At 37.3% G+C, this 12,104-nt stretch overlaps 1 protein-coding gene across 1 annotated transcript in view; it reads right to left on the reverse strand.

Annotated features, from left to right (window-relative positions):
* Positions 1–6,731, reverse strand: part of LOC126585517 (uncharacterized) — a 63,355-nt gene extending 56,624 nt beyond the window's left edge. Inside the window, exon 1 of the mRNA XM_050249968.1 lies at positions 3,744–6,731. Within this exon, the coding sequence (XP_050105925.1) occupies positions 3,957–5,429 (1,473 nt within the window). The 5' untranslated portion in view covers positions 5,430–6,731 and the 3' untranslated portion in view covers positions 3,744–3,956. The remainder of the gene's footprint in view (positions 1–3,743) is intronic.
* Between the last annotated feature and the right edge of the window lie 5,373 nt (positions 6,732–12,104).

The raw sequence follows: 12,104 nt of genomic DNA on the forward strand, positions 1-12,104 counted from the left end.
TTATTAAGCATGTATAGATATGATCTCATGACTGGAATGCTACTACTTAGATGCGAGAACCAGGGACACCATATGCTCGTACCAATGCCAAACTCCACATATTGAAACACATAACACTCAAGATTGAAGTTAAGGGTTGTAACGGGGTTAGGGTTGATTGGCTAACAATGAAAGGTAAGGAAACAAACGTTTTTAAAGCATAATAAGCAAAGTAATGAAATTGATGCTTAGAATTCCCTTTGAATGCAGCAACTAACTTTAAACACAATGGGGTTATTCATTCAACTTTTTAGGGCCGATTTCAACTTTTTGGACCCTTTCTACAACAAACAACACTTGTGAGCCTTTCCTCACTTATTTCAAACTCTTTTTTTTTTTTTTTAACCCGTGCCTTATTACTTTCTTTTGGCACACAAAACACAAAAATCTCATTCCCCCACACTTGTTTTCTGCATAAGGACAATCAAAAGGAATTCATTTTAAGTCATGCTTCATTATGCTTTAAAAACAAGGGTATGGATAGTCCTAATCTAGGCTAGGTAAGGGAAATGTGGTTTAACAAAGAAAACAGGCTAAACAAGGCTCAACGGGGTTAAACTTAAACAAATATGCACGGGATAAGCTTTTTGGCTCTAGTTCACTACACAACTTCATCTTGAATATGTGTTATGCAAATCAATGTCATGCTTTGAATGGAACGGGCATAAGTTCTAGTATTTGGAACTAAATGATGAAACGCCTTCTAAGTAGCAACCAAGCAAAGAATGATGAGATCATGCAACGACTTTAGAAAACAAAAATGCACAGATTAATAACTCTCCAAAGAACGTATTAGGCTCAAGTCTCTCAAGGTTATAGTGTTAGTTTGAGTTCCTTCCTTCAAGCATGTTACAAAAACTGATTTTTTTCTTTGTGATTACATGTGAATTCGTAAACTATAACTATAACCAAGCATAAATCAAGAGCATATCAAACTTCCATCCATGTTTATAACTTTCTTTAACAGTCATGCAATTAAAAACTAAATCCTCATTATTTGTGTTGGAAGGTACCCTAAGACACAAACAAACACACAAAAACAACTCTTTTTGGCTTTTTCAAAACAATTTTTTTCAAATTTTTGTCAAATTTTCGGATTTTTATGTCAAAACATACTAACATGCTTAAAAACACACTAAAAACACTTAAAACAGCAAGAAACAACATTGTAAGTGATAGGTGAATAAAATCCCACGAAAATCATGCAACAGCAACTTGTTTACCCCCCCACACTTAAATCTAACATTGTCCTCAATGTTTCAAACATAAACTCACACAAAAGCAAACAAACAAACAACGAGGAAACATGATAAACATGGCAAAGTAAAAGCAACAGAGAGGAGGGTTAAAGAACGCAAACACCTGGTTTTGGAGTCGGAAATTCCTAGGTCTTCTTTATTTCCATGGGTTGCCTCCATCACTAATGAGAACTCTAGGCATGCCAAACCTAGCAAAGATATTAGTTTTCACAAAATCTGCAACAACCTTTGAATCGTTAGTCCGGGTGGCTTTGGCTTCCACCCATTTGGAAACATAATCAACAGCTAGCAAGATATAAGTGAAACCAAAAGATGGAGGGAAAGAACCCATGAAATCTATACCCCAATGTCAGAAAACACTATAATGCAAATAAAAATAAAATAAATAAATAATAAGAAACAAAATAAAGCAATTGGACTGAAAACTTCCCTAGTTTGCAGTAAAACCAAGCGATGACCCCCCAAGCTAAAATTCTGCAATCAACTTCAAGGGTGGAAATAACCAAAAGTTCCTGCAAAGAAAAGAAATAATTCAGTTTAGTAACACAAGAAAATATAAAAAAAATTGCAAACGAAAAATTGAAAATCACGATAAAAGACAATGAATAGAACTAATAAGTGATCATTGGTCGTGCTTGTTGACTTTCCACAGCTTTCCTCTTGAACAGGGTGACACTTAGCTTTTTACTTGCAAGTGATGATTTGATGATATTGTACGGCGAAGCTTTGCTCTTTGGTGATGTTGCAGTTCCTTATTTGTTCTCCAAGCAGATGTGGCAGCTTCTCTAGTTCTTCAGCTCGGACTCCTTCCGCTGGGATGATTGTGCAAGCTGCATTCTTCTCTGCTTGTTTCTTCTGTACGTTGTCTCCACATGCTGTTGGTATCATTTTCGCTTGCCTTATCTGTTCTTCAGGTAGATGTGGCAGCTTCTTTGGAAGTACATCAGCAGTGGAAGACGAGTACTCGAGAGCAATTTCTCCATGTCCTGCAGGTTAGAACAAAGACAAGGAAAAGGACATGGAGAATGCATGATATGAGATACTCTTGCTTTCAACCTTTATGATATGAAATACTTTTGCTCTGGATGGGCTGTTTGCAGGGGTATCCCAGGGAATGAGGAATACAGTATGACTCGAGAGGGTTCTTTGGGAATGCATTCTCGGAGATGAAGAAGTGCTGAGAGGGTGTGCCTTTGCTGTGGAAGGCGAAGGTAAATACTTATAGGACTTTTCTTCACAACCGGAACTATTCTCTCACTCATTGTCGGCAGCTGGTGGATGGATGAATAGTACAAATTACGCGCTTTCTGACAAAGCTGCCCGTAATTTCCGCAAAGCTGGCAGTTGCATGTGACGAGTGACGACACGTCTGGACAAATTGATCTTTTGAAATTCGGGGTTCAGCTCGTGGTTTCTGAGCAAGCCCATTTTTTGAGAAATGAAACGCCTCTTTTGAGAAAAGAATCCGGCTTTTGAGAAATGAAACTCTTCTTTTGAGAAAAGAATCAGGCGTTTGAGAAAGGAGCCCCGACTCTTCGATTTACGAGAGGACACTTCTCTGAGGAGCGCCTCTCCGATTTCTTCTTTTTATAGAGGCGCTAATTTTGTTCCACAACACACTTGAGCTCCCTCTTGTAAACACTCCCTCCTGTAAACTTCCAAAATCTTAATCAGTCCGACTCTCTTCTTTCTTCACCACCTTCAGAAAATGTCTGGCCCTTCCGATCATCGTTTTGACTTGAACATTGGTGAAGAGGCAGCTCCGCCTTCACCAGACAACATATGGCGCCCATCCTTCATATCCCCTACCGGTCCCCTTACCGTGGGGGATTCGGTGATGAAAAATGACATGACCGCTGCGGTGGTGGCCCGGAACCTTGTCACCCCCAGAGATAACAGACTGCTCGCTAGATGGTCTGATGAATTGGCGGTTAAGGAGTCTCTGGCTCTTAGCGTGCAGTGTGCGGGTTCTGTGTCCAACATGGCCCAACGCCTATTTGCTCGAACCCGTCACGTCGAATCGTTGGTGGCTGAAATACAGAGTCTCAAAGAGGAGATTAGAGGACTCAAGCATGAAAATAAACAATTGCACAAGCTTGCACACAATTATGCCACAAACATGAAGAGGAAAATTGACCAGCTGCAGGTAAATGATGGTCAGATTTTACTTGATCACCGGAGGTTTGTGGGTTTGTTTCAACCGCATCTGCCTTCGTCTTCTGGGGCGGCACCGCGTAGTGAAGCTCCAACTGATCAACCTCCGATACCTCCTCCTTCCGTGGCCCCGCCGACTGCTGAAGCTCCGCCGACTACTGAAGCACCACCTGACCAATGAATGCTATTAGTTTACACATCATTGTAAAATATTTTTACTTTTAATGTTTTTTTTTTTTTTTTTAAATCAATGTAAAATATGTAAATCAATGTAAAAAGACTTTGTTTAACCTTCCCCCACACTTAAACTAAATAACACAAACTCACAGAAATCAACCAAATAACACAACTAACTGAACAAAACAAAATGAAAGCAGTAAAGATAAGGGTGTAAGAATGCAAATCTGATTTGGTTAGCAATTCCAAAGTCTCCCTTCGTTGAATGCTTGGGTTGCCTCCCAAGAAGCGCTTGATTTAACGTCTTTAGCCGGACGAATCTTTCCTTTAAACTCCCCTCGGCTCCAAAGCATGGAATTTATCTTTTAATGGGAGGTGATACTTGAAATGATTCGGCAATGGTTTAAATTCAAGAGTGGGTGCCTGAATCATCAAAATCAGAAACATGTTAGTATAAGTTAAAATTAAATTTGGAGAAGATGGCTTACTTTCTTTTTCCGACATAAACTCAATGCCAAACACCACATTTGTGAACATTTCTGGGACTTTGAACTTGGCCAGGTTTACTATGATGGTTGTGGCGTGTCCCGTGTCATCAAACTCAACTGCTTTGGGCTTGATTGTCTCATGCACAGCCTCTTGGATGTATTCTTGATATGCTTCAACCACTTCATTCTCTTGAATCCCTTTTTTTGGTGTGCAAGGTTCTTTGAACGTTTCAATACCATCGGGAACTTGTTTTGGTGCACCAAGAATTAGGATATCACTTTGCACCTTTGGAAGAGCTTCCACAATGTCTTTTTCACTCTCTTTGATATTTGGAATCAAAAACCTGCAAGGACAAAGGACATTCGGTGGAATAATGTTAGAATGAAGTGAATTTAGAACTTCCTCACCTGAGTTGGATGACATAGGGATTTGAGCAGCTTGCAGCAAGAATTCTTCTAAACTGCCCAGGTCGTCCTCCTCCTCTTCTGCTTGCAGCAGCAATTCATCCATGTTCGGGCTGTGTTTAGATGGTTCTGGGACAGCTTCATCCTTCATGTCACCTTCCAAAGTGATGGCTTCATCGATTTCAACTTCTGCCTTTGAATTTGCAATGTTTGAGTTTGAAAGTTCGCTTTGATCTCGAATCTGTGCCATGAATTCCACAATCTGCCCAACTTGCATCTCCAATTCGTCCACTCTTTTGACTCGGTCTTGCATCTCCTGGTTTTGATTTTCTACTCCCTGATTCAAAGAGGTGAGTAACTTATTAAGTGTATCATTATCCAAGGATGTACCTGAATTGAATTGGGTTGATTGTTGTGGTGGCTGTGACGGTTCATATGGCCACTGATAGAACTCTTCCGATGGCGGCAATTGTTCTTCTTTTCGTAAACCCTGCGCCACAGAAATTAGTCCTTCAAGAATTTCATTATAATTCATGGGCATACTTTGATTTGATTGGAATTGTTGTGGGGGATGATGTGGTGGCTGCATAGGTCTTGAATAGAACTCGTCTTGCTGCCAATATCCACCTTGTTGAAATTGTTGAGGTTCATCCCACATATAATCTGAATTACCTCTCCAATCTGAATTGTAAGCGTTGGAAAATATGTTGCCCCTTGATTGGTTATGGCCTTGATATCCCCAAACATCTTCATTTGCATAAAATTGAGGACTTTGATAACCTTGCCCATAGGGCACATCAAATGTAGGGACACTTGGCATTGTGGTCCGTTCGGCATTATAAGTCAATTGAGCAGTGAGTTGTGCCAATTGAGCTTGAATGGTCGCAAGTGCCATGTCTCGCTCCATTTGTACCTAAAATCAAAGGAAGAAAAATAAATCAAATATCAAAAGTAACACAAAACAAGGAAAACAAAACTAAGTCAGAAACTAAAACAAAAACAAACTAAACAAAAAGAAAAGAACCAAGGGATTAGCAAAGTTTGCTAATCCCCGGCAACGGCGCCAAAATTTGATGCGAGAATTACTTGACACGCAAATTAAACCCTCTTTTTGACAATTGTAGTATAGATGTAAGTAGGGTATCGTTCTAGGCCGGGGATTAGGAGGGATTGCTAATCTATTCTAAATTAATTTAAAAATATTAAACAAGACTCAAGGACATAAGAAGAAACTTAAAAACACAAAAGTAGGCTTTAAAACACTAAACTAGACTCAAAGAGTTCAAAATACTTTAAGGCACAAACTAAACAAACTTAAACACACTTCGATACAAGAAAGTAAATGGGAGGTATTGGTTTGGATGAGATTGAGATAACAACAAAAAGTAAAACTAAATAGATGGTTTATGGATTAGCTAGAGATCCATTCTTCACACATGACACACTTGTACATGAATTGATTTCCAATTGCTTTTCAATAGATTATGAAACTCAACACCCCAGATTAACCGTGATGCACGAATTAATCCTCAGATTTTCCTTGATTTATTGAATTGGATGAATGCATACGACAATCCAAATTATTCTCCAAAAGTCCTCTACATGAATGCATAATAGAGATACAATCAAAGATCATTACGTTCTATGAAAATCATAAGTGTTAACGAGGCATTCGTAACTATGAATGCATGATACGTTTGCCAAGAATTCAATTAACGCGATTGTGACTAGCAACCTTCACTACCAATGAATATAAACTTGTAACGATTAGGTGAAACTCATTTATATCCTAGCATCAAATTCATGCATGAAAACTAAGTATGCATCCTTAATCAACATACAAGAATTAGTTTTGAAGAAAGTAGTTAATTGAATTGCATTCACAACTTATTAAATCACAATTGGAAGAAATCAATTCATATCTCAAACATGTTCATGGCTTCGAACTTCACCCTAGCTAAGTAAGGGTTTAGTTCCTCATACTTGCAACTAAACAAAAACAATTGATATTAAACATAGAGAAACAAAGTAGAAGACACCTAGAATGCTCCAACAACTCCAATGGAATGGCTAGCACAACTCCAAGCACTCCTCCTTCTTTGCAAGCCTTGGAACTAATGGAAATGTGTATGAATGGCTGTGTCTTTTCCTTGAAGGCTGAATGGTGCTTATATAGAGGTTGGAAATGAAAAGAATTGCAAGGCAATGGACATGACAACCACGGCAATGGAAGGATGTGAAGCTGGCAGCTCCATTTTGCATGTGTGTGTGCTGTTTTTGTGCTCTTTCCACCTAGAAACAATCATTCCAAAGCCACCCAAAGTTATAAGTGGAAGACCAACCAGAAATCCACCTCATAGTGGTCCAATTTCTGCCATTCCTTGCTGTCCATTCACTACCAATGTTGTAGAAATCTGCCAACTCCATTCCATTGCCGTGTGTGTGTGTGTGTGTGTGTTGTCCTCATCACTTCCCACTCTTCCATTCTTTAATTTCTGATTCCTTGCTGCCCATGTGGTGTGTGTTTTGCTGTTTTCTTTCCTTCTTGCTGCCCATGTGGTGTTTATACTTGCACATGCATGTTCTTCATCCATTTAGCTAGCAATAAACACATTTTCTGCCATCACATGGCAGCTATGATGTTTGAAGTTGTAGGCCAACACTTTGCACACACACATGCAGATTTCTAGCCCTTTGAATCATCAAATTCGTCCATCCTCATGTCTCCATGTTTGCACCATCCAATCTTGGCCCAAAAATGCTCCAAAGTGCTCCAAAATGCACCTTCTTGCATCCTTGGCCCAAAGAACCTACAAACACACAAAAATGGCTTAAACTACTAACATAACTAAGAACTAAGAACATAAATGCACGAAAACAAACATACTAAGTCGCATAAATATGCTCCTATCAATATCTTTCAAGGAAACTCATCTAAAGTGTTACTTTTCCTTGGATCAAATCTAAGGAGGTAAACACTTTAGACGTCTTACTCATCAACTTACATTTCTTGAATTCTTTGAAAACTTTTGCAAAGTATTCGGACTTGTGTTTATTCAAAATAAACTATAGTCCAACCGAGAGTGATCTTCGGTGAATGTCATACAACATGAGTAGTATTATGTTGTGGACAAGTGCCACTAACATCTAAGTGAATTAACCTCAACAACTTTGTGATTCTTTCTTCTTTCCAAAAGAATAAAGATTCGAACATTTCGCCTCTATACAATTTTAACAAGAAGGTATTGGATCCGGATCTAACGATCCATAGCATCCATCTATGACCAACTCATAATTTATGTTTTAGAGGTATCACAACTTTAGTTGGGATTAGTCACTACCTTGCAACTTTTTGGGTTTTAAGCATCATTATATTCTAAACAGTTAACACTACCATATCATCTCTACTATAGAGACAATCAATTAGATTACTATAATCCAATCATTGATTAATAAAGAACAATGTTTTGTCAAACAAAACATTCATCCATCTCTACTATAGTGACGGAATTAAATTCCTTAAAATTGGAATGTAAAGACAATCTTTGGTTTTTCCAATTTCTTTGGTAGTTCATATGAGGAAGTTAGTACTATCTGCCTTCGCAGAGATCTATATTTTATTCACGTTCCGAATGTGAAGTACCTTTTCTTCTCTCATATATCTTCTACTTCTTATTAGTCACACTTTTACAACGATTGTAAAAAATAGTTACTAATACGGAATCAAGCATTCAAGTAGATAAACCAACTGTTTTGAACTTTTCAAGAACAATTTACAACACCTTCGAAAGGTGTGTTCTTGACACTTGCAAGACATTTCTTGCAAATACCCCTTCCAATGTCCATCCTTTCATAAAGAAAGTTTGTTACCTTGGAGTTAATTTTATCTTCTTCATTTGACTTCTCCTTTGACTACAATAGTCATGGTCCCTAAACTCCCACTATCTCTCTTGAAACTTATTTCAATTGTGTTATACACATCAAACATTTTGGAGAGCTTGTGGTTATTGTTCACTACATAGTTTACAATAAACTTAGTGAACCATTAGGATAGGGACACAAATGTGAAGTCCTTGCCTAGTTTCCGTCTCGTTAAGTGGTTTATCACTTCAACACTCAATAATTCAAAATCATCATAAGTCCATGTTGATGGACTATTTTTGTCAACGAACCATTATGTTCTAAACATAATTACAAACTTTCAAGAGTTGTTTAAGGCAACTCTCATTTCTTCATACAACAATTTGTAAGTGAAGAATCATGGCACATAAAGTGTCCATGCCTTTGTGCTTTCTTCTAAAGTTCCTTGTTCATGTAACAAAGAAACAAGCACTAATGTTTGCATTGATTAAGGGTTGTTCAAAACAACTCTTATTTCTTTATACAACATTTTGTAATTGAAGAATTATGACATTAAAAGTGTTGTCCTCTTTATGATAGACTTTATCTAACATATTCTTCTAATGATACTTTATCAATAGGAAGATTGTGAGGATGAGACTACTTACAAGCCATTAAAGACAATCTATGGTTTTGTAGTACCAAGTCCGGAAACTAAAGCTTTCGGCTTTTATTTGTCAAGTGTTGGATAGCGTTTGCAAATATATTGGTAAACAAATACATAACGAATATAAATTGATTGATTTTAAGCCATTTGATTCGGGTCTTTAAATCAAATAGCACCACCCACTATTTTTGGCAAATTCCATATCCCTCATTGGAATTCGAGAGTTTTGGAGGAAACTCTTAGTACGGTATGGGAGGCTCACTATTACCAAGCCCACCTCACAATGATATGATATTGGCTAGCATTAATAATAATGAGAGAGTACGCTTACTCATTTGCATCTCTTGCAAGTCCCATCTTATTTGGCCTCTAGAGAATGTAACCTCACAATGATATGATATTGGTTCCATTGCACTTAGTTAAGTCATTCCCACCATGCTTAGTTCATGAAGGGGTTCAAGAATAGCCTCACAATGATATGATATCGGCCATCCTCGTTGCCTACACTCACCTCATCAAGTATGTATATAGACTCCTCCTGAGTATAAGCATGCACTTTGCACTCCCCCATGATAGGGTGAAGGCGGTGTACAAGTCATAAACGATTGGAGCTACCATGGTGGAAGGCCACGAAAGAGTGTTCAAAGCACTCTCACGCTTATCAACTTAATAATGGTTTGGTTGAGGGTTTTAGGTCTCATCACATATAAACATACATTTTAATCTATATTAAAACAATTTTGGTCCTATTACAACTATTGGTCCATTTGATTGTTTTAGTTGTATATAATACTCCCACTATGCTTATAAAACGGTTTTTAAAGCAAGAGTATATGATACTACTAACATAACCTTTGCATTCATTTGATGGACTATATATAGTTGCCTTAGGGCCTTAGGATGACTATGAACCTTTGTTTAGATTCAACACGAGCCTTGTGTTGAATCTCGGTCTAGGGATGGAGATTGATTTTAGTTACGCGTTTAATCACATTAAGGCGTGTTGTCTTAGGGGCATTGGACCCAACTACTTCATTTTCATGCATATCATATAAAGCAAGAAAGAAGTACTTCAAAGTAAAGGTGAGCTTATGCTCATTACAACATTTGCATAAAACAAATTTCCTTAAAGTAAAGAAGGGCTTATGCCCTTTTACAACATTTGATCAAATCAAATTACAACCAAAATCTAATCTACACATTCCCATGGTTCAAACAAATTTGAAACGGCCTTTCACATAGCTCAATTATATTAGGCTTAGGTTCATAATCATCCTTTAATTAATTAACACTTTAACTAATTAAATTGAATGCAACATTTTCATTTGGTTTTTGTATCCATAAAATTGATTTAAATGGAGCTAAATGAAATGAAAATCCAATTCTCATTTAAAGAGACAAAACAATTTTGTTCTCAACCTAATTTGGGCCATCATGCAATAACCACAACTTTTTGGGCAATATTGCGAAAACATAAACTTTTGGGGTCACTTTGTAAGAACACAAAAGTCCACTACTTCATGTAATTACACTAGAACCCAAAATTTAAACAATGTAAAAACTTCATTAAAGGAGCAAAACAATTTGTCCTTTAGCGTTTTTGGACCTAAACGTAAAAACGTAAACTTTTGGGCCAAAGTGCAAATACACAAAAGTATCAAAACTTTATGTAATTGCATAAAAAGCCCCAAAAGTACCCCCACTAGGGGGTGGCCGGTTTTGGAAGAAGAAATGGAGTGATGTGTGTGTTGATTTGTGAGTTTTGACATAAAGCAATCAAGTGGTGCAAGTGGTGTGTGTGAAAAGAAATTAATCCTAACACACCCACCAATAATATCTCTTACATCTCTTACACCATTTAAATAAATATCTAACACATTTAAACATTTGAAAATCATAAAACATAAACTTTATGAAATAAATCAAAACTTTGAATCAAAACACAAACCTTTTGGTTCTTGGCAAAAATTTCAAGAACAATGAAGAACATTCATGAAAAACCCAAAAAATTTCCATGAACATTTTTCATCCAAAAACATTCCAAAACCATTCAAACTTTAGGGAAATAATATCTAACCAAACTAGGGTACATAGGAGTTCCAAAAGTCACTTGAAAACACTTTTAACAAGTCAAACAAGAACCCAAAAAATCACCCTATGTATTTGGCCGAATTTTCCCAAAATCATGGCACCAAATTTTAGCTCCAATATTCATGCTCATATGAACTACATCTACAACATTTGAGATGGCAAATTTTCTAACAAAATTTACATTCAAAGAAACAAGAATAAAGCTTGTAACATATTACACCTTTTAAATCAAAACTATGAACTACAAAACCCAAAAGGATTCACCAACTACTAGACCTAGGCTCTGATACCACTTGAAGGATTATTTTGTGAAAACATGTTCATTTGAATAACATCTATAGCATGCATTTAACAATTAAAAGGCGGAATCATGCTTGCATGCATTCAAAAACAAAACATTACCCATGAAATTCAAAGCCTAGTAGATTGGTGAACCAAGACTCAACTCAAATCAAAGTGAGTTGAGAAATATATACCTTTGTAGATTCCTCTTTGCATAAGCAAAGGCTAATCACCCAAAGAGAGGGCCTTCATTCCTTGCATCTAAAATCTATGGATTTGGATGGATGAAAAGGTTTCTCCAAGTTCCCAAAATTGAGAACCTCTAAGTCTCCACACCAAGGAGAGATTGGAGAAGAAAATGAGTGACCTTGGAGTAGTAGTATGGCTAGAAACACCCTCCAAGGGGCCGGCCTCTTTAGAGAGAAATGGAGAGACATGTTCTCTCCAATTTTCTCCAAAACAAACCCTAAATGAATTTTGGCTATAAAGTCATATTTATACCTTTATTCATTTGAGTGGCAAACTTGTAATTAAAGCAAGTTCACTACTCTTCCTCTAAATGGCCGGCCATGGGGTTTTGTTTGGGCTTTTGGGCCTTTGTGAATTAAGTTGTCATACAACTTAAGTCAATGGACTTGACGTTCGAAGCCCATTGGGCCTTGAGGCCCAAAACTAACCCGTGGTCTTTTAACGAACTTTATT

The sequence above is a fragment of the Malus sylvestris genome, chromosome 10 (assembly GCF_916048215.2).
Source record: "Malus sylvestris chromosome 10, drMalSylv7.2, whole genome shotgun sequence".
Classification (NCBI taxonomy): domain Eukaryota; kingdom Viridiplantae; phylum Streptophyta; class Magnoliopsida; order Rosales; family Rosaceae; genus Malus; species Malus sylvestris.